The sequence below is a fragment of the Vombatus ursinus genome, unplaced genomic scaffold, assembly GCF_900497805.2.
Source record: "Vombatus ursinus unplaced genomic scaffold, bare-nosed wombat genome assembly UNPS02009918.1, whole genome shotgun sequence".
Lineage (NCBI taxonomy): Eukaryota > Metazoa > Chordata > Mammalia > Diprotodontia > Vombatidae > Vombatus > Vombatus ursinus.
In genome coordinates this window covers 2773873-2801136 of record NW_020949696.1, presented here as the reverse complement: position 1 = coordinate 2801136, position 27264 = coordinate 2773873, and the positions used below count along the sequence as shown (strand labels likewise).

General features: G+C 51.6%; 1 protein-coding gene across 1 annotated transcript; it reads left to right on the top strand.

Annotated features, from left to right (window-relative positions):
• The first annotated feature begins 419 nt into the window (after positions 1 to 419).
• MEX3D (mex-3 RNA binding family member D) lies at positions 420 to 23940 on the top strand. The gene is made up of 2 exons (XM_027853183.1): positions 420 to 1137; positions 22441 to 23940. Exons 1-2 carry the CDS (start codon positions 420 to 422, stop codon positions 23751 to 23753), a joined length of 2031 nt encoding a protein of 676 aa, XP_027708984.1. The 3' UTR covers positions 23754 to 23940.
• The last annotated feature ends 3324 nt before the right edge of the window (positions 23941 to 27264 follow it).

Sequence of the window (27264 nt, the reverse complement as noted above, 5' to 3'; positions counted from 1 at the left end):
CCGCTCCCCCGGCCCCCTTCTTCCCCCCGCTGCTGCTGAATGCAGGCGGCCGGCTGGAGAGGAGACAAAGGAGGAGGAGGAGGAGGCGGGGGGCGGCGGCAGGAGGAGCAGGAGGAGGAGGAGGGGGCGGCGGCGGCGGCGGCGGCGGCGGAGGAGGAGGAGGAGGAGGGGGCGGCGGCGGCGGCGGAGGAGGAGCAGCGGCAGCAGCAGCCCGGGGAGCGGCGGCGGCAGCAGCAGCAGCGGCAGCGGCGGCCAGGATCGGAGCCCCGAGCCCTGCCCGGGCCGCTGGCCGCCTCCCCCCCGAGGGCCCGGCTACCGCTGCCGCAGCAGCAGTGGCAGCAGCAGGAGCGGCAGCAGCAGCCGCAGCAGCTCCGGGGCTAGCGAAGCCCGGCTCCCCGCCGCCCTCCCCGCGCCCGGCCATGCCCAGCTCCATCTACCAGCCCGAGGGAGGGGAGGCGGCGGCGGTGGCGGCGGCGGCCGCGGCGGGACCGCCCCACGGCGGCGGCCTGGGGATGCTGAGCCCCGGCCCCGGACAACAACAGCAGCAGCAGCAGCAGCCCCCCGCACCTCCCCCGCCGCCCCCGCCGCCGCCCCCGCCGCCCCAGCTCCCGGACCAGGGCTCAGAAGGGGCAGCCCCACCGGAGCAAGAGGAGGCGGCCGCCGCCGCCCTGAGGTTCGCCCTGGACCAGCTCTCCATCTTGGGGTTGGAAGAAGAGGACGACGAGGAAGAGGAAGAGGAGGAAGAAGGCGGGGTGAACGGCGAGGCCTGCGCCGAGGAGGAAGAGGAGGAGGAGGAGGACGATGAGGAGGAAGAAGACGAGGCAGCCGACGGCGCCCTGGAAGACCTGGACCCCGCTACCGGGCCCGGGCTGGACGCCCCCGGAGGGGTGGCCGTCGGGGCGGGGGTTGTGCTGGGACCCCTGCAGATGCTGGACACGGACGTGAGCCCCCCGACCTCCAACACCACCTCCCCGCCAGATGTGTTCAGCAACTTCCACCACCACCCTCACCTGAGCCACCACTCCATCCTGGCAGAGCAGATGAGCGTGATTGGCAGCCGGAAGAAGAGTGTCAACATGACCGAGTGTGTCCCGGTGCCCAGCTCGGAGCACGTCGCCGAGATTGTGGGGAGACAAGGTAAACTCCCTGCCTGGGCTTGGTCGGTGCCCTCTTCCCCTCCCCCAGCGGCGCCAGGGATCTCTTTATCCAGAAAGTGACACTAGCAAAAGTGGCATGACCGCCCCTAGTGTGGAAGTTCCGCGTGCTACCACACTGACACTCCCTGTAGAATCGGGGGCATGGGAATGACAGGGGACAGAACGCTTGGGGGGGGCCTACGGCAGCCCTCTGGCACTGGAGTTTGGGGTCAGCAAGTGGCTCAGAGGCCTTAGCGATCTTGACATGACATACACTCCAATTTAGGACAGAAGATCTGGGCTCTCTGAGAGAGATGTGCCCCCCCCCCCCACTTCTGTATCTGGGTCACTCTTGTTCCCTTTGTGCAGTGCCTGGAGAGTTTAACTTGGCAGAAGCCCTCCTCTCACCCTGCCAGCCTTGATCCTCCCCCCATCCCATCCCCCTGTCCTTGGCCCTGGTTGCCCTCCACCTTTTGTCTGCTGCCTGGGCTTGGTGGTCCCAGCTGGGGGACCTTGCCTCTCTAGCTAAGGGACCAGCCAAAGTTTGAGATTATGTTTGTGATCTGGAGAAAGGGAGAGGATCCCAGGGGATGAGTGGGAGAGGAAAGGCAGGTTTTGTTCAGTTTGGCGCCTGAGACCCTTTCTTTTTCAACAATCCCCCCCCCCCCACCTTTGTAAACCGGGTTCTGTCAAAAACCTGATTGAGATGAGGGGGGGGAGATGTCACCGCCTGCTTTGCAGAGAATCAGTTACAAAGACCCCATGTATCTCAGCAGCCAGGGATGGTACTGGGATAATGAGGGTGTGTGTTGGGGGGGGAGGGGGACATTGATGTTTTTGAAGAGGTCTTTGAACCCTTACATGCCAATTTGATATTCCAGTTGGGGTTGTATGTGGTCCCAAATGTATTGATCTGATAAGCTGGTGGGTATGTGGAGTGCGGTGCCTTCACCCCCCCCCCAACCGCCCCCCTGCTTTGGACAGCCCCTGCTGAGGTGGAAGAGGGGGGTGGTCTCTATTCTATCCCAGGTTGGAAGGCTGGGGCCAGCTCTATTGTCGGAGGGGCCTGGGTGGCTGGCTGCCCTATTGTTCCCTTTGTTAGAGGACCATGCTGCGATTAGCATGGTGACATCAGGCCCAAGGCTTCCTATTGGTGGCTAGGCTGCCCTGAGCCAGCCCACTTCCCCCCCTCCCCACTCCTTCCTAGCTCCACTCAGCCCTGGCCCAGCCCAGCCCAGCCTAGCTTGGCCGCTGGTCTCAACTTTCTCTCCCCCCCCCTTCCCATCCCCCCTCCCCACTCATGCCATCTCCCCTCCACCCCTTCCCTTGCCTAGTCTAGCCCTATCTTTGTGGCTTGAGGGGGGAAGTGGGGGGGGGGTCTGTTTCGGAACCAGGGTGGGGCCAGGCTGGCAGCATTGGACTTGGAAAGACTGCCCGACTCCCTTTCTGCCCTCCATTGTGGCATTCCAGCTCTGGGATAGAACTCCGGAGGTCAAGCTGGCCCCAGAATGATAGTAACCTTGGTTTCCAACTAGTTTGTTCGCTCATTATCTCCATGGTGACAACAGACTTATTGCTGTGTGGCTGATGAGGAAACTGAGCCCCATATGGGATTATAGGATGTAGAGCCTTTAGTGATCATTCACACCAGCTCCCTCATTTGACACATGGGGACACTGAGGCCAAGAGAGATGAAATGATGGCCAAAGTAAGTGATGGAGTCTGGGTTTGAACTCAGGTTCTCTGCTTTTCCCGGTCTAGAATCTGTGTGTGTGTGTGTGTGTGTGTGTGTGTGTGTCTGTCTGTCTGTCTGTCTGTCTGTCTGTCTGTCTGTCTGTCTGTCTGTCTAGCTGGTATTGGCTCAGTTTGGCTTCTTTTCTCCTTGAAACTATTTGCTCCCAATGTGCCAAAGTGGAGGGATGGCTGGACTTGGGGTCAGGCCGCCCCTCAGGAGCTCGCTGTGGGCTGGCTGTTGGGCCTGTAACATCTGGCTAAGAATATGACCTAACTCCCCAGGTTGTTGTGAGGTTACAAGGCATGGCTTATGGAGATGGTTTTGCAAATCCCCCCAGGGGCTGGTTCTGTGCATCCCCTTACCACCACTGCTACTACAGCTGGGTCCAGTTAAGGCTAGTTGTTGCTAGTTTGGATTTAGGAAGCCCCGAGCTCAGAGATGTCTTGGCCAAGGTCACTGGGCAAGTGTGGCAGCAGGCTGAGAAGGAGCTCCTATCTGTGGAGTGACTCTAGTAACTTCCCTGCCCTCGACTCCTGAGCCCCACCCTCTCGGGTGTAGGGGAGTCACCTGGCATGGAGCTTGTCTGAGAGATCAGGGCTGAGCGTCAGGAGCCTCAGATGGGTCCCCTGTGCCTCTGGGCCTCCCTCAGGACCCCTGGAAGCTGGATATCCAGTCCCTTTCCCAGTCAAGGCTCCCTGATCCCAAGGTGGAAGGGACCCAGAGGCCAAGGTCACCCAGGTCATAGGCATCAGCATAGGTTGAACTGAGTCAGTGTTTTCACCCTGCAGCAGGTGAACTCAAACCCAAGACAACTCATAGCCATTCCTAACAACTCCCCAAATGACCTTGGGCAAATCACTTTTCATTTAGGCCTCAGTTTGTCTGTCTGTCATGGGGATTTGTCCAAGGTCACTTGAGTCCCAGTAAATCTGGGAGCACCCTGGAAGGCCTGAGCTCTTTCCATACCTTGGCCTCTAGTCTGAAGGTCTCTGGTGTCCCAGCTGACTGACATGCCTGTAGTAGCCAAAGCCTAGATTTCTATTAACCGCCCCCCCCCCCCAAAAAAAAGAACAAAAACACAGAGCTTTGTGTTCCTGGCTTCCTCCTTGACTGCCTGTTCTCATGTTAGGCAGACATGTGACTCCCATTTGAAGCAAAAGCAAACTTATTCTGTGAAAATCTTGAGTTTTACACAAAAGGTCCATCCCCCATCTCTAGTGCTTTACTTTCTGTATAGCCCTGGGGGATCCAGGGTGGATAATGCAAGGATTCTTAACCCTATTTTATGTTGAGGAAACTGAGGCACAGCTCCCAAAAGTCAGTAAATGACCTGAGGCTGGATTAGAACACAGGTCTTCTGATGCTGAGTCCAGGGCTCTATCCTGTTGCCGAGATTGACACGGAGGATTCCCTAAATAAAAGCATCATTCTCTGTTGAAGGAATCCCCATGGGTGCCCCAGGAATGGCCAGCTCCTCTCAGAGGCATCACAAAGCAGGCACAGTTTATAATATCTGTCAGTCAAGCATTTATTAATCCTCTTTACAGGCAAGATTTGGAGAAACACTTCTGCTGGGGAAAGGAAAATAATGAGCTTAAAAAGTCTGCTCCCCAGGGATCCCAATCCCAAGGAAATTCCTGGGAAGGGTGAAGCCACCTCTCTCCCTGGGAAGCAGGGGTTCACACCTGGGCATTGTAGGTAGCGTGGGTTCAAGCAGAAAGGTGGGGGAGAAAGGGTGGTTGGCCAGCCAGGGTCCCAGAATGGATTAGGATTATAATCTAGGGCAGAGGTGGGGAATTCAGTCTAAGGGCTGCACTTGAGGACCTAGAGGGCCACATGTGGCCTTGAGGCCGCAGGTTCCCCACCCCTGATCTAAAGGGGTGCTCTGCCCATTCTAATCAGGAAGATCTCTTCCAGAAAGAAAACCATGGGTCTAGGTAAGGTCAGGATGTGGGTAGTGGGATTGGGCTAGGGGGTTGGATTCCTTCTTCCCAAACTCCATTCGCTCCCCCACCAGCCTGACTCCAGACCTGTGCCGGACCCCTGTGGGCCAGTCCTGCCCTCAGAGGGCAGCATGGCATAGCAGAAGTACATGTTTGGAAAGTGGGGGTGGGGGTGGGGTTCTCCGCCTGTCTATTCTACCAGCTTACTGCATGATCTTTGGTAAAAGCACTTTTCTTTGGAGCCTTGGTTTCCTTATCTGTAAAGTGGAACTGACTTTAGATCCAAAGGGTGTTCATCTCTAAAATGCAGATAATGGCAGCAGCTGCCTCGCAAGGGGGTTGTGGGCATCCTTTGCAAACCGTAAAATTCTGTATAAATGTAAGGTGCAGTCAGTACAAAGCGCCAAGTGTGGGGGGGGGAAGAGGAGAAGGGGGCTCCTTGACCTTGGAGGTTGATATTCTAGCCTGGGGAAAGCCGCAAGGAGAATGTGCCACCCACAGGAGTAAGAGACTCAGTCCTTTGTTCTCCTCCATGACTTTGAACTTCCCCGTCCTCTCCTGGCCTAGAATTCCTTCTGTCCTATCCTCCCACCTCTGTCTTTTGAAATCCTTGGGTCCCTTTCAGGCCTAGCTCAGCCCCCTCAGGAGTGACAGCCATCTGAAGGATGGTGGGAGTCCGAGAAGTCTTCCTGAAAGAGGTGGCATTTGTTTTTTGGGGTCTTTTTTTCCTAGGCAGTGGGGTTAAGTGACTTGCCCAGGGTCACACAGCTAGTAAATGTCAAGTGTCTGAGACTGTATTTGAACACAGGTCCTCCAGACTCCAGGGCCGGTGCTCTATCCACTGTGCCACCTAGCTGTCTCAAGAGGTGGCATTTGAGCTGGGCCCTGAAAGCGGGAGCTTGTTTTGTTTCCATTTGGAAGGAAGAGAATAAACATTTATTAAGCACTTACTGTGTGCCAGGCACCATACTAAGCCTTTTACAAATACCTCATTTGATAATTTGGGGAGAGGTGGAATTTAAGGACTTGGGGAAGCCAGGCCTCTGAGGCTGTGGCAGAGGAAGGGACCTCAGGATTGTAATTCCTTTTTTTTTTTTTTTTTTGCAAGGCAGTCGAGATTAAGTGACTTGCCCAGGGTCACACAGCTAGTGTTAAGAGTCTGAGGCTGGAAAGGATTGTAATTCTTGAAGGGTTTGGAGGAGAAGCCCCAAACAGGCAGCCAAGAGACCCAGCCTTGAATCCTAGACCCTTAAAGAAATGCCTCCCTTTTCTGAGCCTCAGTTTACCTCTCTGTCAGATGGGGGAGGAGAAGAACCATTCTGCTCCCTTCTTACCAAGGCATTAGTGAGGAAAGTGACCTTGAAAGAATTATTGTTGAGAGAAGTGATTGTGAGGTACAGGGGAGAGACTGGGGCCCACGTTGCTTGTAGAATACCCTTTGGTTCGTCTGAACCCCTCCCCACTCCAGCTTCTTCCAGGTTACTCCTCTTAAGGTGATAGCGAGCCCCAAGAAATGGTCAGGGATAACTTCTACCTCCCCCCGACCTGCCCCATCCCTTCCCCCCACCCCAGTCTCCTGCTTGTGGGCAGATTCCCACCAGAACGTCCTCTCTCCTTGCCCCCCCCATGACCCAGCTCCAGTGATGCTTCCCCCGGGGAAGTCCCTGGTGATTTCACCTTCCAGGCTTGCAGCCCGGGCATATTGGGAATTCCCTGTAGGTATGCCTCCCTTAATCTGTCTAATTGCCTAGCAGACATTGTACATAGCTTTCAGGTTTGAAAAACAGTTTCTTAACTGATATTTCCTTTGGGTCTCTGGGCAGCAACTCTCAAAGGAGACACAGTGGATCCCCATTTTATAGAAGAAATGGGGATTCAAAAAGAGGTGCCTAGGCACTTCTGGGTGCCTGTCTAGGCTGGGAGGTCCCCGTCACCTTAGGGGCGGGAGCCTGATCAGCCTGACCCTGTGCCTTGTGACTCTGTAATGTGTGACATGATTTAATTTATATAGTGTTTGTAAGGTTTACAAAGTACTTCTATACGTGATTTTATTTGAGCCGGCCACCTTTCAAAGGTCAGAGATGAGGGGTGTTACCCAGAGATTTAGAGCTGGGAAAGGGACCTGAGACTGTCTAACCCAACCTCCCACGTTTTACAAATGAGGAAACTGAGGCCCAGAGAAGGTCTTAAAGGGAATGCGTGACAAAACCTCAATCTGCTCTATGCTACTTTCCTCCTGGTAGGCTTTGGACCTTTTTGTCCTCCTTAGCTCCTAGCACAGAGCCCCAGGTTACATGCATGTACCCAGCAGGTCATCTGCAGACTGGATACACCTGAAAACATGGGAGACTAAAAGCCCAGGCACGCCAGTGGGTAGCAGTGCCCTCTTGGGTGTGCTGAGGGCATGTAGTGAGGAGGAGGGAGGAATGAGCTTTAAGCAGTGGGTGGGGGGGGGGGTTGGCCTGGTTGGGTTTCCTAGTAGAGGCACATGAGCTTGTGTCTTAAAGGGCATCGTGACTTTAGGATGGATGCAGGAATAGGAAGGTTTCTGGCAGAATGGGGGGAACCAAAGAGGTCAGACTGCAGAAGTAGCTAGTGTGTGGGGCAGAGGGGGATAAGGAGGGTGCCAGCCAGGAATTGACTGACGAGGCCCCCTGTGCCTGGGATGCACTCACTCCTTACTCTTCTGCCTTTGAGAATCCCTGGCTTCATTCAGAAGCATCTGGGTGGCGCAGTGGATAGAGCTCTGGCCCTGGAGTCAGGAAGAACTGAGTTCAAATGCGTTCTCAGACACTAGCTGTGTGACCCTGGGCAGATCACTTCACCTCTGTCTCCTTCCATTTCTTCATCTGTAAAATGGGGATAATAAAAGCAGCTACCTTGACAGGCTTGTTAGGATCAAATGAGATATTTGTAAAGGGCTTAGCACGGTAGGTGCATACTTGTTCAGCATCTGACTCTTTGGGACCCCATTTGGGGTTTTCTTGGCAAAGATCCTGGAGTGGTTTGCCATTTTCTTCTCCAGCTCATTTTACAGGTGCACACAGTGGGTGCTTAATAAATGCTTGCTTCTTTCCTTCCTTCTGGTTCCCTCAGTGCAACCAGGGCTCTCCTGCCTCATGAATGTAATTGTTTACCTGACCTATCTCAGTGGAATGGAAGTTTCTTGAGGGCAGAGATGGTTTTTCCTTTGATTTTCTCATCTTGTGTCTTCTTTATGGTAGATGCTTAATAAGTAAATGCTAGTCAGATTGAATTGGATTCCGAAGGAGGAGGCAGGAAACCTAAACCGTCAGTCACCTCTGCCATTACCTAACTGTGACGTTGGCTGAGTAGCAATCCCTTCCCTCTTTGTGCCTCAGTTTCTTTTCTAAGATGAGGAACTTATTGCACAATTCAGAGGATTCTGGGTTTTGGACTTAGCAGGCTAAAAGGAGCTAAAGCTGATTTTGGAGCAGGGGCCAGTTGTGATAAGAGTCACACTTTGGGAAGATTCAGTCAGTAATTATTAAGTGCTCACTGTATGCAGAAGCTTAATATTCCTGAGGCTCGAGGTAGAAAATTTTGTGGCACTCACAGTTGAGTAGGAGGGATACTGTACCCAGACACCCATCAGTCAGACACACCCTGAGAGGTAGGCGGTGTTAGAGAGGGCAGAAGCAGGCATGCTCGCTGGGGTTTCTGGGAGGGAGTGTCTGGGCCTTGGAGAATGGGGAGAATTTCCAAAGGGGAGGTATCAGACATGGGCAAAGGACTGGAGGTGGGAAAGCTGTATCTACACAGTCTGTATATGCACTTGGTTGGCGAGGGTATAGTGTAGGTGTTGATTGTAGCCACTCACGCAGAAGGACTGGAGTTGGGTAAACCTATGAAGAGGCAGGTCTCAGTGGTCTAGACAGGAGTAGCTGAGCCCCGGGCTAGGGGAGGGGCTGTATGGGAGGAGAGAAAAGGATGTCTGGGGGTGGTTTTATGGAGAAGGCAGAGGCAAAGATGGCTTCAGAAGCATGCATTTGAGGGAGCTGGGCTAGCAAGTGACAGGTACAGACAAAATGGGAAGCCCCTGGTCCACTGTTCATGCCACAGGAAGTATTTGGGGAAGGAGAAGAAACACTGGAGTTAGAGGTGTCCTAAATCCTGTCTCTACCATGTACCGCCTGTGTGGCCTTGAAAGTCGTTCCTCTTCTCTGGACTTAGTTTCCTCATCTCTAAAATGGGAATATTCATCCTTCCATTGCTTACCTCATGAGGCCATATTTGTAATCAAATGTAATAATTCACACAAAGCAGGCCGCCATACCATAGACATGAGAGATGTTGGCAGTTCTTTTGTTAAGGGCTGTTCTGCTGATGCCCTCTTGTCGGTGGAGTGGCTGGCTCATCTAGTCTACAATCAGGAGCCTGTCCACATCATTAATTCCCCCAGAGGGTAACAGGAATCCTAGGTTTCTTGGAGAAAGACCTGGGTCCATCCAGAGTTCCCCTGTTAACCTGTTGGATGACCTTGTGATGACCTTCTCTAGGCCTCAGTTTCCTTATCTGAAAAATGACCAGGTTGGACTTGATCTCTAAGGTTCCTGCCAGCCAGCCCTATATCCCATGATTCTATGGACTTCTCTACCCACAAACCTTAAAACGTTGTTGCAGGACCAGATGTAATGCTTGGAAAATGTGGCGCGGTATAAGGTCATGGGGCTAGCTGTCAGAGATTGGGGGTTCGAACTCATTAGCTGTTGTGCGACGGCCTAGGTAGTCGCTTGAATTCCCATTGCCTCTGTAAAATGAAAATCCCAGCTGAATGGGAAAGGTTCTGTCTGAGTTCTGACAGTTTAGGGCTAAGGCTCAGTTCCAGTGGAGGGAATGATTACTTGGAAGAGAGGATAGTAGGAAGCGGGTTGGCCCTGCCATCCGGAGGGTGCGTGGAGCCCCCTTGAAGCCCATGGATTCCCAGCTGTGTTGTGGGCTCTTGCCCTAGTCCTTTCATTTCTGTCAGAAGAGGAGAATAAATTTATCCCTTCCCTTCCCTGAGCCTGGGCCTTAGTCATCAGAAAAGGCTACTTTGGCTTGCTTTTTGGAAAGGCCAGTGTGGTGTGGTATTGTGAACAGAGTGCTGGGTTGGAGTCAGGAAAATCAGGGTCTAGGTCCCAAACTCTGACTCTCACTGACTGTGTAACCTTGGACAAATCACTCAGCCTCAGTTTCTTTATCTGTACAATGAGCAGTGGTTCTTAACCTGGGGTCTCTGGATAGATTTCAGGGGATTCACTGAAAATGACATCTTGATTGCAAAATAGTTGATTTTTTTTATAATCCTATATGTTTTATTTGATGCAAATAATAATATCCTTCTGACAAGGGGGCCCCAGGCTTTACCAGACTGACTGCCTTAGACTTCCAGGATACACAAAAAAGATTAACCCCTGCCTTACAGGGTTGTTGTGAGTATCAAATGAGACCATGTCCACAGAGCACTTGGCAGACCTTAAAAACTATAAATGTGAAAACTGATCACCATTGATCCCTTTTCCTGCTGCACCGCCCCGGCCCCCCCTTTCAAAGCTGGAGACAGTTTCCCTTCATCTGATCTTAGAGCCCTGAGTTCAGATCCCTTCTCTCTGCAACTTAGCTGTGTGACCTTGACCACATTCCTCACCCTCTCTGGACTTTAGCCTCCTCATCTGTACAATAGAGATAATAATTCCTGCACTGCTTAGCCTCCCGAGGTTGTCAGCTGTGAAGAGCTTGGAGAAACAAAAGCTGTAATTATTTGCTACTGACCTGAGGGAGTGTCTGAGGGACATAGGAGGGCCCCTGGGGGAGGAGGGAAAGGGCCACGGACTTCGAAGTGGCAGTCTCTTACTTCGGAGGCAGCGGGTACAATGGAAAGAACAGTGGCTTTAGAGTTCAGTACTTGGGTTCAAATCCCGCCTCCATCTTTCACTCCCCATGACCATGGGCAGCTCAGTGAGCCTTCCCCTTGTCAAATGAGTGGGTTGGTTGGTGGATGGTTTCAGCTCTCCATCTGGCATCCGGTGGTCCTCATTTCTAGGAGCTGTCTTTAGAAGCCTCTTCTGGGGGCTGCTGCAGGTGGACCCTAGGCTAGGCACTGTAGGGGGATGGCTGTGAAAATAGATATGCTCCACTCCTTTGAGGGGTTGGAGTGTCTGGGGAGAGCTCAGCTCTGTTGTATAGTATAAGGGATAGACTCTTAGAATCAGAAGACCCAGATTCAAGTCCTCCCTCCAGCACTCATTAGCTGTGTCATCCTAGGTCAGGTCACTTCTCTGACTCAGTTTCCTCTTCTGTAAAATGAGAATAGTAATGGATGCACCCCACCCCTCTCAGAGAGTGGTCATTAGGAGAGGGAATTAGGGTGGTCTAGGGCGGAATGGCAGGTCTAGAGGGCTGTTCCGCTGTAGATTGCTCCGCTGGCGTGGGGGTTATGTGTCCCCAGCTTTGCCCTTGTGGTGTTGTCCAGTCGCGTCTGACTCTTCGTGATCCCATGGACCATAGCCCGCCAGGCCTATCTGTCCTCTGCTGTCCCTCGAAATCAGCTTTGCTCTTATTCTGACCCAAACTCTAAGCCTTTTCTGAAGGCCTTCTCAGGCTCAAGCATTTAACATATCAGTTCACTTCTGAATTTTTGTGACGCTTCTCCCCCTCAGCTCTGCTTCCAGCTGCCTCCCCGTCTCGTCTTGGCCTGATTTCCTGGATTGCACACCCCCTAATTGTGGGGTGTCCCTCCAGTCCCTGGTCCGGCCCCCCTTCTCCTTCTGTTCATTCTCGTGGGACCATCTCCCCATTTCCCATGGGTTCAGCTGTCTTCTGTCTGTACAGCCCAGTCCGTCCTGAACTCCTGTCCCAAATCATCACCTGCCTGTTAGACAGTTCAAACTGCACTTCCTGTAGGCATCTCCATTTCCTTGTCCTGCACTGCCCTGATTATCTTACCCTCCCAAACCCAGCCCTCTTCTGAATCCTTCTACTCCCAAGGCTGCAGCCTCAGGGTCATTCCTGACTCCTCACTCGTCCTCACCACAGATCTAGCTGTTGCTACATTTTCTGCCCCCCGCCCCCCACCATCTTTCAGATACACCCATTCACACTGCTACCACCCTACCTAGTTCAGCCCTTCATTGCCTCTTGCCTGGACTGTTTCTATTTTCTTTGTTATATTTCTTTAAAAAAAATTTAAAAATATTTTCCCCAATTACATGTGAAAAACAATTTTTAACATTTTTTGGAAATTTTGAGTTCCAAATTCCCTCCCTCCCCAGTAAGACAGTAGGCAGTTTGATATGTTAAACATACACAATCATGCAAAACATTTCCATATTAGTAATGTGTGAAAGAAAACACAGACCAAGAAAAAATGTGGGAAAAAAGTGAAAAATAGTCGTGTTCAGTCTGCATTCAGACTCCATCAGTTCTTTCTCTGGAGGTGGGTAGCATTTTTCATCATGGGTCTTTGGAATTATCTTGGACCGTTGTGTGACTGAGAATAGCGGTAGTTGGTCAACGTCCAGTGTTGCGGTTACTGTGTACAGAGTTCTCCTGGTTCTGCTTACTTCACTTTGCATCGGTTCATGTAGGTCTTTCCCTTGCCTGCACTATTTCAGTAGCCACCTGAAGGGTCTCTACCTCAAGTCTCTCCCTGCTCCAATCTGTGCCCTGCACGGCCCCCAGGGGACAGATCTAACCTTGTCATTCTTCTGCTCAGTAAAGTCCAGCCGCTCCCTGTTGTCTTCAGAATCAAATATAAACTTAGCTTGGCATTCAAAGCTCAGAACTGCCTGACCCCTTCCTCCCTTTCCAGCCTTCTTCCACATCTCCCCCTCCTGTGACCCAGTCATATGGCCCCACGTGGGATGCTCCATTTCCTGTCTCTGCCTTTGCACCGGCTCCCCGCCGTGCATGGACTTCTCTCCTTCCTCAAAGTCCCTGGCTCTGCTTCCTCAAGCTAGCTTCCTTCTGTTGAAGGTCCTTCCCGATCCCCACCCCGCACTCTTAGGCTACCTTAAATCGACTCCAGAGATGTATCTGCTCTTTGTAGATTATCCAATGACATACCATTTGTGAAACTCTTAACACAGTGCCTGGCACCCAGTAGGTGCTTAATAAATGTGTCCCCTTCTCCTTTCCTTATGTATGTGTCTTGTATGAACCTAGCTACACAGGTTGTCTTCTTGAGGTCGGTGACCCTTCACCTTTTCTTTATATCTCCAGGGCCTAGTACAGTGCCTGAGGCTAGTAAGCACTTAATTGAATGAGGATTGATTGATTGATTGCCAGAGCTCCCATGAGTAGCTAGCCCTTTGGGAGTAGTCTGGGAACCCTGAGAAGATTTGGGATGAGGAAGAAGATGAGGATTACTTATATGTTAAAGTAGGGCCTTGGGCTGAGTGACCTCTGAGGTCCTTTCTCCGGGCACTCTTAAGTCATGTTGGGCTCTCCTGGGTAAAGCACCACCAGCTAGTACCTCCTTGAACCTCAGCCCTCTTTTGCACCAAGGCATAAACAGCAAGAGGAGATGGGCCTTTGACAAGTCATTGATGATTTGATCAGATCATTGAAGGGGAAACTGAGGCAGGGAAGGGACTGGCCTAGAGAAGGGATTCAGGGGGTGTGTGGGTGAGTCAAGCTGGGGGTCTTTCCGGGCACCAAGTCCTGAGTCATGTACTACAAGACAAAACAGGATGCTTGGAGCTCGATGTGGAAACTGAAGTGTGAAAGGCTTCTTGGGGAATGTGAACTTTGAAGATGGGAGAGGTTCAGGTTTAGAAAGGCAGGATGGGAGTTGTGTTCATGGACCAGAGTTGGTTGAGACCAGTCTGGTGACAGCAGAGGGTGATGAGGGGGCTCTCATGGAGGCCTGGGGCCAGTCATGGCGTGGAAGGCCTTGAATGACATGAAGAAGTTGGGTCTCTTCCTGCATTGGTAACCAATCAATCATTAAGTGTTTATCAAAACACACGGCTATGTGCTGTGTTAAGCCCTAGGATATAATTTTCCTAAAGTGCAGGACTGGGTGTCATCTAATCAATTAAATTCAGTGGTTCCCCATTAACCTCCAGGATCATATATATATTATATATATTCTATATATATATAATATATATTATAAAGGCAATTTTCTTTTTTTTAAAGAGAAATTGGGGTCACAAGGTCACACAGCTAGTCTGAGGCTGAATTTGAACTTGGGTTGTCTTAACTCCAGACAGGCTCTCTATCCACTGGACCACTAGCTGCCCCCAGGATCAAATATTCTAAAATCTTCTGTTTAACATTTAAAATTCTTCACCACCAGACCCCTTCTTAAGCTTTCCAGTTGTATAATTTACTTCCTCCCACAGTCTAGGCTCTGTGATCCAATACTCTCATCTCTCCTCTCCAAGCCTTTGCCCTGGCTGTCCCTCACCTGGGAATGCACTCCCTTTCTCTCTTTGCCTCTTGGCTTCCTTGGCTCAGATCCCTTGTGCTGCAGGAGGCCTTTCGTGGTCCCCCCCAGGCCCTGGTGCTTTCCCTCTGTGATTACCTCACACCTATTTTCTCTCTAGTATGACTGTATTAATTAAATATCATTGCCCCCTTTAGGCTGAGCTCCTGGAGAGCAGGGACCTTGTTTGGTCTTTCTTTGCACCCCCAGTGTTAACACGTGATAAGCATTTAATAAATACTAGTTGATCGACTGAGGTTTCTGATAAACATGGATGTGATCGTGGAATTTAGAGGTGAAAAGGGACCTCAAAAGTCATCTAGGACGATTTCCCTCTCCCAACGCCCCTTTTATCGATAAGGATAATTAGGTTCCTAGGATGGAAGTGACTTGTCCTACGTCACTCAGGTGCTAGTCCTGTGATTCAGCTTACTCCTCCCTATCCTTCGGGGCTTTAGAAAGATAAGAATTCTAAGGAGATAGGACTTTTATTCAGCACCTTGTGGTTTGCCCTGCACTTTGAATATCTTCTGAGCCTCCTGATCCCCCCCCATCTGAGATAGAATTATCACCCTTTTACAAAGGAGGAAATCAGAGCTGATAATAATAGCTAGATTTTCTGTAGCTACACGAGGTTTGCAAAGCTCTTTTACCTCTCTTAATACCTGTGATCCTCACAATAGCTGTGGGGTGGGAGCAAGGTACTATGATTATCCCCATTTTACAGGTGAGGAAACTGAGGCAGAGAGCAATTAAAGTGCCTTGCCCCAAGTCACACACATATTTCATGGATATACTGAAACCCAGATCTTCCCGGCTCCCACGTCTAGCCTCCATCCACAGTGCTGTGGCTGTGCTGGAAAACCCTGAATGGGAAAAGACTAGAAATGGGGAGGCCAGGGTAGGATGGGCCAGCAAGGATGGAAGGCGGCAGGGAAGAGGGCCTGGTCATCAGGAATGGAGAGCAGGGAGCAGATGGGAGCCACCTTTATAAGGTCAACCTGGATGGCCTACTGGCTTGGGGAGGCAAGGAGGCCTAAGAGGCTGTGAGTCTGCCTTCATCCTCTCTAGGGAGGCCTTGTCAGGCTCTCTAGCTTTTGACTGTGGTTGGGGGAATTGTCGGTGGGCCCTGGTGTTCCAGCTGCAGGCCCCAAGTGCCCTGGATTCCATTTGCCAATATTTATTGATTAAGGACCTCTTGTATACCAGGCCCTTTGAAGAAGGGAAGAATGAAACTGCTTGGGAGCCCCTGGGAGGAGAGTTGAGGGACCTTGCTTGGGTCCTAAGACATGGGGTTATATCTGTAGGGAGAGTTCTGCCCTCCCACACCACACCACACCCTTCTTCTAGGACTTAAGTCTCAGGACCTGCTTTTCCTTAGGACTACTCTGGAGGTTGGTTCATTAACAAAGAAAATGAAGGAGCCTAGATATGGAAAGAGACTTAAAGGGGATATCTGGTTCAGCCCCTGTGTCATCTAGAGGCGTCCTTATAACATCTGAGCACATGGCAGCTGGCCTCCTGCTTAATGATGGGAAACTCACTACTTCTCTAACATTTACATAGCTCTTTTTAAGGTTTTCAGAGCACTTCATATTCTCTCTCTCTTTTTTTCCTCCTTCCTTCCTTCCTTCTTTCCTTCTTCCTCCCATTCTCACCATAAGCCAGTGAAATAGATGCTATAATTCTCCCGAGAAAGCCCATTTCCACTTTGAGATGACTGTTAGGAAGCTTTTCCTTGCACTGGCCACCCCAACCCCAACCCTTCCACCCACCCACCTAAGCCGGCCCTCCCCAGATGCTCCTGTTTTTGCCACAGGGCAAAACTTAGATAAGATATTTGCTGAAAATGACCTCAGAGACTATCTGCTCGGATCCTCCCCCTTTTAAAGATGAGGGAATTGAGGCCCAGAGATATTAAGTAACTTACTCAAGGTCACACAGTTGGTAAGTTGCAAAGCTGGAATTCCAACCCAGATATTTGGGTTCTCAATCCAGCAGCATGGGGCCGTGGTGCTCCCTGCGTTCCAGCAGAACCCGAGGTAATCTGTGAAGTTAGCGTATGGCTTGGTGATAGGAAGCATTTCCAGGATCAGGCTCCTTGATTTAGAAAACAGCCTGAGGGCCGGCCTGCTTGTGCGGGAGGGCCACCAGACTGCTGGGCATCTCCCCCCACCCCCACCCCAAGACTTTTGGGTGATATCTGGGATGGAGCCTTCCCTCTGCCTCAGAACCTGCAGTGCCCCTGGGTAGGAACTAAGAATTCCAGTGTGGACAGAGCTGGAAGGGACCTTTATTTTACCGATGAGGGAAGTTGAGGCCCACGGTCTCAGAGGCGGGATTTGAACGTAGGTCCACTGACTCTCGAATCAGGGCTCTTTCCATCGTACAGGACGCCTCTTTCTCTGGGTCCTTGTCACTGTTGGAAGGTGGTGGAGGGGCCAGGGAGGAGGCCCCTCTGGCCAGCTGAGACAAGTGTGTTCAAGTGAAGGGAGCCATTGCCTGGCAGAGAGAGCCTTCTTCCTAGCTCACCTCCTCCAGGCAGCCCTGACCCGACTGATTCTAGCTGGCTGTTTGGTTTACCTTATCGCTTGGGAAGGGACCCCATAGGCCACTGAGTCCAGCCCCCTCATTTTACAAGTGGGGAAACTGAGTCCCACAGAAGGAAAGTGACTAACTCTGGGTGAGTCAGTCAGCAAATTTATATTAAGCACCTACTGTGTGCCAAGCTCTGGGGATACAAAGAAAGGCAAAAAGACAGCTCCTGCCCCCAGGGAGCTCCCAGTCTAATGGTGTGTTTTGTATGGATTGTGTACAAATGAGTTATATACACCTTAAGTTAGAAATACTGCATGCAGGGAAGGCAGTAGCATTAAGAGAGACTGGGGAATGTTTCCTGTAGAAGGTGGGATTATAGCTGGGGCTGGAAGGAAGCCAGGAGGTGGAGGTAAGGAGGGAGGGATGCCAGGCGTGGGGGACACCATGCCCCGAATCTGGAGATGGAGGGACCAGTGGGAGGGGCAGCCAAGGGGCCAGGGTCCCTGGGTCAGAGTACACGGATGGGGGGTTGGCAGAGAAGCCTTGGGGTATCAGAATGGTACGAGGACATAAAGGACTTCGAATGGCAGAGTGGATTTTACGTTTGGATCGTGAAGGTGATAGGAAGCACCCCTGGTGTGTATTGAGTAGGGGCCAGCCTTAGCACAGTAAGCAGAGAGCCAGCCTCAGCCAGAAGGCCTGGCTCTAAACCTCACCTGCAGCCACCTGCAGCCCCCTGCTGGCCGTGTGACCCCGGCCGGGCCTCTTGACCTCTCAGTGGACCAGGCAAACTAAGTCCTGGAGAAGGTGCTGGCCTGCCTCATCAAGGGCATTCCCCCGTGCAGGCATTCCCTCTGCCACTGAAGTTACAAGGGCGGCCCCTCTCTCTATGTAGTGATTTAGGAATCTCATGTGACTGTCCCAGACTGTCCCAGGCTTGTCAGGTAAATAATACTAGTGTTCTCACCCCCCTCCCCATCTTACAGGTGTGGAAACTGATGGCCGGTCAGTGGCTTTCCCTCCTTCAGCCTTGACTGTGTGGCCCACCCCCTTGGCCCTGAGCACACCTGCGTGGAGGTGTCGGTGACCTTCTGCGTTCTGCTGAACTTAGAGCTGGGTCCCGAGGCAGACCCAGAACTCCTCACTGGACCCTACGCTCTGCTGAGGAAGGAGGCAGGGTGGCGCAGTGGGAAGAGAGCTGACTCTGGCTTCAGAGGATCCAAGTTCAAATCTGTCCTTGGATGCGCACAATCTCTGTGGCCTTAAGCCTTAGTCTTGAGTTACCTCCCCTGCAAAGTGAAGGGGTTGAGCCAGGTGGCCTTTGAGGCCCCTCCCACCTCTGGAGTCATGATCCTGATTCCTCTATCAAAACAAAAGCCAGGAGGAATTGCATTAATTCAGTGGCATCTGAAGTAAGGCCACCCGCCCATCTTTTCCCATCTGTGGTTTTTTGAGCCTTTTTTCACAACAATCCCCTTGCAGGCAGGCAGGCAGTACAAGTGCATGATCCCCGTTTTACAGATGAGGAAACTGATTCAAAGGACCTGTCCCAGGTCAGATGATTAATAACAGCAACAATAGTATAACTAGCATTTGTATAATGCTCTAACCTTTGCAGAGCACTTTACGAATATTCTTTTATTTGAGCATCATTATGACCCTGGGAAATAGGTGCCATTATTATCCCCATTTTACGGATGAGCAAACAGAGGCAGACAAAGGTTAAGTGATTTGCCTGGGCTGGTGACAGAAATCAAGGGCCCAAGTCCCCATCTTATGGGTCCTAGGCCAGGGTTTTTTCCAAGAAAGCAGGTGACTCCCTTGTTGAAAATCATCCCCAAATGTCAGTGTCTTCAGTCGAGCCTTATTAAATAGCATTGCTCCCCCTCATCCCCTGCTCCACTGTCACTGGGGCAGATGCAAGGTTTGGGGGGCCTCAGCATCCAGTGCTGAAGATGGGTGGGGCTTAAGGCTGAGAACACTGAACCAAGGATCCCCCCTGGGAGCAACGCTCTCAACAGACAGGCCCTTTCAGCTGGGGGGCCTTCAGGAGAGCTCCCTCCTTTCCCCTCCTCCTTATCTCCACCCTCCGAAGTCTTCTGCCCCATCTCCTCGTTTCCCTTGATGCTTAAAAAACCCCTAGCCCTCAATTCAGTCATCCCCACTAGCTTTGTCCTCTATCCCTCTTCCCTTTGTCTGCCAGACTCCTTGAGAAAGCTTTCTTGAGCATCTCCACTCCCTTTGACCTTCCTCTGTCGTCTGGCTTCCAGCCTCATCGTTAAATTGAAATTCTTTCCGAAGTGACCAGCAGTCTCTTAATTGCTGAATCTCATGCCATTTTCTCAGCGTGCATCTTTCTAGAGCAGTCTAGAGCCTCTGCCGCTATGGAGGTCACCCTTTTCTGGATACACTCACCTAGGTTTATAACCTCTTCTGGTTCTCCTTCCGTCTCCCTAGCTGGATCTTCCTTCAGGTCCTGCCCACTAATTGGGCATCTTCCAGGCCCCTGTTCTGGACCCTCTTCTTCAGTTGGTGATGTTGGCTCCCATGGAGTCAGTTCCCAGATCTGGACCCTATCTGGCCTTGCCCTCTCTCCTGACCACATCGCACCAGCTGCCTCTCAGACGCCTCAAACTCGATGTTCCATCGGCATCTCAAACTCAGCGTGACCAAAACAAGGCATTCTCTTCTCTCCCAGACTCTTCCCTCTTTCCCAACTTTTCTATTGCGTCAAGGGCACCGCCGTCTGCTGTCATCCAGGCTCACAACCCTAGGGGTCATTGCCAAGCCCTCTCTCCCCCTCATACTCACTCATAGCCAGTCTGTTGAAATGTCTTGTTTTTCCCTTCACAAAATCTGTAGAATCCAGAGCCCCTTCTCTTCATTCCCAAAGTTGCTGCCCCAGGACAGGCCCTCATCACCTCATGGCTAATGGTTTTTCTGTCTCACGTCTCTCCCTGTTCCCATCGGTTAGAATCGTTTCCCTCAGCTAGCACAGTAACTGCCTTTGATGGGAAATCGCTTTCATATCACGCCCCTGCCCCCAATCAGTAAACTGTGCTGACTCCCCATTACCTCCCAGATCCAATCCTCTTTTTCCCCTTGGAAGCCCTTTGCAGCCTGTGCCCTTCTTACCCTCCCAATCTTCTCACACTTGTCTCCTCTCCGGTGATAGTGGCCTTCTTGCTGGCCTGTCTCCTGACTGTGTGCCTCATTCCTGGAATGCTTTCCTTCCTCACAGTTCTGCCTCCTGGCTTTCTCCCAAGACTCAGCTGAGACCCGGCCTTTTTCCTAGCTCCCCTACCCTCCACATACACGCTGCTAATGCCTTCCCTGTGTTGCTTACTTATAGTTTATCCTATGTCTTGTATGTCCATGGTTGTTTGCATGCTGTCTTCCTCAGTAGAATGTCAGCTCCTTGAAGGCAGGAATTATGCTTTTTGCCTCTCTTTGTAACCCCAGCATAGAGCACAGTGCCTGGAACGTAGCCAACATTAATAGATGGTTGTTGATTGCGAGCCAGTAGAATTCTCCTTGGGCCGTAGAACACACACAGCATGTCAGAGTGAGCAGAAGGTGAAAGGGCCTTCTTAAAAGCGTGGAGTGTCAGAGCTGGAAGGGCCCTTAGAAGATGGGGAAAGCATCATTAGGCAGCAGTTCTGAAAAAGATCTGGTGGCGTTAGTGGACCTCAAGCTTAGTATGAGTCAGCAGCAGTGTGATGGGGCAGCCAAATGCAGTGCAGAGGGGCCTAGCTGAGGGCAGTGGGGAGGTGATAGTTCCACTCACTGTTCTTTGTCCACGTCAGACCTCATCTGAAGGATCGAGGTCAGTTCTAGACATTGTAGTCGAAGGTCACTGCTGAGCTGGAGAGTATCCAGAAAAGGGCAACCAGGCTGGTAAAAGGCCTTGAGTGCTTGATATTGGAGATTCGTTTGAAGGAACAGGGAATTGTCAGCTTGGAGAAGTGAAGACTCAGGCAACATGATAGCTGCCTTGGAAGTTTTTGGAAGGCCATTACGTGGACGGGTTAGACTGTTTGGCCTCAGAGGGCAGAACTGGAAGCAGTGGACGTGGAAGTGACAAAGAGGTAAACTGAGGCTTTACATTGAAAAGAGCTTCCTAACAATTAGAGATGCCCGGCAGTAGAATGGTCGGTTTAAAGAGGTGGTGGGTTCTCCCTCCCTGGTGATCTTCTGGATACTCCTCCAGAATATTGTCCCACATTCCTTTTGTGTGTGGGTCAGGCTGGGTTATTACCGAGGTCCCTTGTAATGGCTCAGATATTCTGTGAACACAGGATGTCAGGGCTGGGAGGGCCCTTAGAACACAGGCGAATTCTACTGGCTAGCAGTCAACAACCATCTGTTAAGTGTTGGCTATGTTCCAGGCACTGTGCTCTATGCTGGGGTTACAAAGAGAGGCAAAAAGCATAATTCCTGCCTTCAGGGAGCTGACATTCTCCTGAGGAAGACAGCATGCAAACAACCATGGAAATACAAGGCCCTTAGAACACAATGTCTGAGCTAGAAAAGGCACACCTGAGGCTAGATGGTTTACTGGACTTAGGGTTGAAAGACCTGGGTTTGAATCCTGCCTCTGGCACATGCTAAGTATAAGCTTGTATAAATCATTGAATGTCTCTGAGCCTCAATTTCCTTATTTGTAAAATGGGGCTAACTATATCTGTAGTACTTAGCCTACAGGGTTGTTGTGGGGGTTTGGATGAGTTTGTGGGCCTGTGATTTCATTGGTAAAGGAAATTCCCAGGTGAGAAAATTTCATCTCCCAGTCACTACCAGTCAGTACCTTCTCTGCACCCCTCAGTCTTAGAGAATTGCCGAGAGTAGAGGCCTCACACTTCCTTGGGTCTGGGAGGCCTGCAGAACTCTAGACTGCAGCCCAAAGCGGATTAAAATGTAATTGGGAAATGTTGAACAAATACAACACATGTACAAATGCGACGTAGACATTGTTATTTGTGGTTTCACAACCAGTTCGTAGCCCACAGGAATCTCTTTCTGGTTCAGTTTGACAATATTGGCCTAGGGCACTGAGAAAGTGAAGTGACCTGCCCAGAGTGACAGAGCCAGTATGTGTCAGAGGGTTAAACTTGAACCCAGTTCTCCCTGGCTTTGAGTACAGCTCTCTCCGAGGCACACAGTGACTTGTCTAGGGTCAAATAGCTAGTAATTGTCGGAGGCAGGATTTGAACTCGGGTCTTCTTGACTCCAAGGCTAGAGCTCTATCCACTGCAGCACCTAGCTGCCCCAGAGCTTAGGATTCATTTACAAGGTGAAGGGGATGAGCCCTGGGGTCAGCACACGTGGGTTCAGGGTCAGCGTGGTATGGTAGCTAGTGCTTACTTTGGAGTCGGAGGACCTCTGCTTCTACAAATGGCAGCCAGTCAGTCAGGGAGCATTTATTAAGCACCTACTGTGTGTGCCCATTTTTAAAGCACCTGCTGATGTGAGGGCCCAGGAAGGGAAAGTCTCCAGGTCCACCTTTCAGAGTTGTTCTGAGGCTCAGTCACTTTTTAGGGGAAGGGGAGAGGTTGGAGATTTTGGGAGGCTTGAGGTGGAATGTGAGAGCATGAGGGCTTGGTACGAGATTCCAGAAGTGGGAGTCTGATGGTTGTTTTTCCTCTCCCACCGCAGGATGTAAGATCAAGGCCCTTCGAGCCAAAACTAACACCTACATCAAGACCCCAGTGCGGGGCGAGGAGCCCATCTTCATCGTGACGGGGCGCAAGGAGGACGTAGAGATGGCCAAGCGGGAGATCCTGTCGGCCGCGGAGCATTTCTCCATGATCCGGGCCACACGCAACAAAGTGAACGGCCTGACGGGGGCTGTGCAAGGGCCCCCCAACCTCCCCGGGCAGACCACCATCCAGGTCCGCGTCCCCTATCGAGTGGTGGGGCTGGTGGTGGGGCCCAAGGGGGCCACCATCAAGCGGATCCAGCAGCAGACCCACACGTACATTGTGACCCCGAGCCGCGACAAGGAGCCTGTGTTTGAGGTGACCGGCATGCCTGAGAACGTCGACCGGGCCCGGGAGGAGATCGAGGCCCACATCACCATGCGCACGGGCTCTTTCATCGACGCTGGTGCCGAGAATGACTTTCACTCCAATGGCACCGACGTCTGCCTTGACCTGCTGGGCGGTCCCGCAGGGCTCTGGGCCAAGGCACCCAACCCGGCCCGGCGGCCCTCGGCCGGCCTTCGTGCAGACGGCCTGGCCCCCGTGGAGGCCTTCTATGGCAGCCGGGCCCCCGCGGCCGAGGCCAGTCCCACCAGTCCCTACGGTCCTGGCCCCGGCCCGGGGGGCGGAGGCGGTTTCAGCTTTGGGGGGGATAGTCAGTCTGCCGCCCCTCCTGCCCCACCTCTGGGCTCCGAGGACTGTGACTTTGGCTTTGACTTCCTGGCCCTCGACCTGACTACCCCAGCTACCATCTGGTCACCCTTTGAACGCACCAACCCCCTGCAGGCCTTCGGCGGCTGTCCTTCGGTCCCCGGCTGCCCCCAACGGAGGAACAGCGGGCTCAGCGGTGCCGCCACCCCGCGCCACTCACCCACGCTGCCTGAGCCGGGGGGCATCAGCCTCGAGCACCCGCTGGCCCGGCGCATCCCCAGCGAGCCCGTCAGCGCCCTCTCCTGGCTCCCCGGGCCCCAGGGCTCTCTGTCATCCTTCTCCAACAGCACGGGCTACTCCTCGTCTTCGTCATCCTCCCTGCCGGGCAGTGTCTCAGCAGCCTCGGGCTCCCCTACAGACTCCAGCAGTTCTGAGGGTGCCCGCAAGGCCTCCAGGGACTGCATGGTGTGCTACGAGAGCGAAGTCATCGCGGCTCTAGTCCCCTGCGGCCACAACCTCTTCTGCATGGAGTGCGCTGTCCGGATCTGCGGGAAGGCTGAGCCTGAGTGCCCTGCCTGCCATACCCCAGCCACCCAGGCCATTCATATCTTTTCCTAGCTGCCCCCTGGGGCCAGCATAGATGAGAGGAGAAAGGGGGACCTCCCTGCCTCCCACTCCTCCTCCTCCTCCTCTCCTCCCCTTCCTTCACCCACGCACCCCTTTCCACTCCGACCTTTTTATTTAAAAAAATGACTCCCAGGGGGAGGAGGAGGAGGAGGAGGGATGGGGGGAGGGGAGAGGAGCTTTGGGGGAGGGGGGCTGGGGCTGGGGTGGGGAGGGAGAGCTGGTCAGGGGGAACAGGGGGAGGTATGTGAATTGGGCTTGGGTGGGAGGAAGGGGGGAATAGAAAACCACAGAGAAAAAAACAAACCTCCAATGTTTACAGAATAGCTTTAACTTGGACCCCAGGTGTGGAAGCTGCCGGAACTAGGCAGGCTGGCTGTCCTACAGTTATTTCTAAATAACAGTATTCAGTTGAAAAGTTAAAATAAACAGAGAGAAGAGGTCCAATGGCACTTTTTATTTAGAACACACAAGGGTTGTCTTTTTTATATTTCTAAACCTTTCGGGGGGCGGGTTTTATACGGAGCATTCTTTGCCAGGCTTTCCAGTCTCCCCCCATGAGGGCCAAGGGCTCTCTCCGCCTGGTCGCCCACCTGCCTTCAGAGAATATCGTCTTCCTTCTTTCTTTTGTTAAGGGAGGGCTTTCAATTTGGGGTCCCTGGGCAGTGTGGAGGAGGCCAAGCTGGCCCAGGGGGGCAGGGAGGGGGGAGGAGGGTTCCGGTGCCACTGGGGGGAGGGGGAGTTAGCAAGGATGGAACCACAAGCAATCGGACAGTAGGGACGGGGAGGCAGTGCAGACCACACCTGGACGGGAGGGGGGGCCACTTGGGGTGGGGAGGGGACAGAACTGTCATGTCACAAACAGAAGAAACCTACCTTTTTTTAAAAAGAAAAAAAATTTCTCCTTTTGCTGATTATGTCTTTAAGTTTTTATTATTTTTTTAGTTTTATTTTTTTATTTTTTACCTTGTGTATATGTAGGGAATTTATAGGAAAATATGTACTTTATTGAATAAATTTTAAGAACTAAAATATATTTTATTTTAAAGAAAATAACGGACCTTTAACCTTACACAGCTAAAGTACTGATTATATATTTGCTGAGCTGACTTGACGGTTAAGAAAATTGTATCAAGAGTTTTATTTTTTGACTTCAAAGCCTTCTTAATAAAGTCTTTTTACTCTATGTAAACATTCCTGCTTGGCTTACTATCTAGGGCACAGAGGGAGAGGTGGCGGGGCCTGCAGAGGGATTGGGAGGGGAGGGACACGAGTCCCCCGGTCTCTTCTTACCCTCCTCCCACACTCTGTACACTGGACCGTTATAGGGTGTCAGACCTCAAAGGGACTTTGGAAGATGGAATCTTAACCTGGGAAGGAGCATAGAACATAGAGCTTTGGTGCTGAGAGTGGCCCTAGAACACCGAATGTCAGAGCTGGGAGGACCCTTAGGATTTAGAATATATGCTAAGTATAGTGTTGCATGCTTATATTCCCTACTGGTAGATGTCTTGAGCTCAGGAGTTCTGAGCTGCAGTAGGGCCATGCCAATTGGGTGTCCCCAGTAAGTTCAGCACCACCATGGGAAGCGCCTGGGATAATGAGACCACAAGGCCTGAAGTGATCCAGGTTGGAAATAGAGTAGGTCAAAGCTTTTGTGCTGATCAGTGGCGGGCTTGGCCTGTGTTTCCAGCCTAGGGGAGGAAAAAGGAGACCCAGTCTCAAAGAAAAAAAAAGTTTGAATATGATTGTGAAGTATTGGAGATAAAGACCTTGGAACTGTTAGAATTAGAGTGGGGATGTAGGGGGAACCATAGAAATTAAAACCCATCATATCAGGGCTGTGAAAGGCCTTAGATTATCCAAGGTCAGATTAGAGCTGGGAGGGATCTTAGATCTTGGAATGTCAGAGTTGGGAGATCCAGTATCTTAGAACTTGGATTGTAAAGACAGCTAGATGGCACGTTGGATAAAGCACTGGACCCAGAGTCAGGAAGACTTGAATTCAAATCTGGCCTCAGACACTAGCTGTGTGACCCTGCAAGTCAGTTAACCGCTGTTTGCCTCAGTTCCTCATCTGTAAAATGGGGACACACTGGAGAAGGAAATGGCAAACCACTCCAGTATCTGCCAAGGAAACCCCATGACAAAAGTCCATGGGGTCACGCAGCCAGAAATGATTGAACAACAACATGATGGTACAATAATAACACCTACCTCCCAGGGTTATTGTAAGGATAAAATAATATTTATAAAGTGCTTTGCAAACTTAGTCAATACTGGCTGGACAGAATGTCGAGAGTTGGGAGATGTAAGATCTTAGAACATAGAATGTCTGAGTAAGAAGGATCTCCAAAGATCAAATCTTATGTTCTCAGATGGAGAAACAAGTCTAGAGGGGAGCAGTGTCTTGGCTTAGGTCACATAGCAAGTGAATGAAAAGTTAAAAAAAATCCAGATTTCCTATGTCATCATCTCTGCGTTCAACTATGTTCATACATGTGTGTCTATGTGGTTTATTTCTACCTGGAAGTGAAAATTTCAACTGAAAGTATGGGAATGGGGAGGTCCAAATCCTGGTGTTCTTCAGTGAGGGCCAGAATGGGTGGTGAAGGTGAGGGGGCCTTGTGGGCTTCTTCCTCCATCTTGCTTCAAGCTCTGGGAGCAGAAGCTGGGGGTGGCCAGAAGGCAGTTGAGGTCCCTGACAGAGGTCCTCCTGTTTAGCATGAGCTTCTCCAAAGAGAATTATAATTCTCTTAGCATTATAGGCTTAGAATTATAAGAGCTGGAGTGGAGGGCAGCGGTTTGGGGAGGAGAAACCATCAAAGTTAGAATCCGCCATGTCAGATATGAAAGACCTTAGAACAGCCAATGTCAAATCAAAACTTGGAGGGATCTTTGAACACGGAATTCAGGCTGGGGACAAACACTCTAGGCAAAAGGGCTTACCCATCCATGCATGGCCTCCTAGGATTCAGACCTGGAACAGCCCCTCAAAGTCAAGCCCCACCCCCTCCAAGGCCAAGGGAGAGGTCAGTTGACTTGTCCATGGTCACACAGACCAAAGCCTGCCTGAAATCAAACCCAGGCCTACTGACTCCCACTCTAGCCTCCAGCCTTTCCTCCAAATTCCGCCATGAATGGGGCATAGCAGTGTTCTCCCTTAACTCCTCCACCCCCCCACCTCCCCAGTTAGTAATTGAACCAGAAAGGACCTCCAGCAAGCTGGGCAGAACCAGCCGGGAAGAACCACAGTGAAGGCTTCTGGGAAACCATGGCCAGGAACCACACAGTATGAGAAGGTCATGCAGGGGTGGGGAACCCGCAGCCTCGAGGCCCTTTATGACCCTTCAGGTCTTCAAGTGTGGCCCTTGAAAAACAAAACCAAAAGGATTTGTTCTTCAAAGTTTGGATTCAGTCAAAGGGCCTCCCTTGAGGTCCTAGAAGGCCACAGATTCCCCACCCCTGGTAGAGGAATTTTCTGTTCCCAGGTCCTGGATTTGTG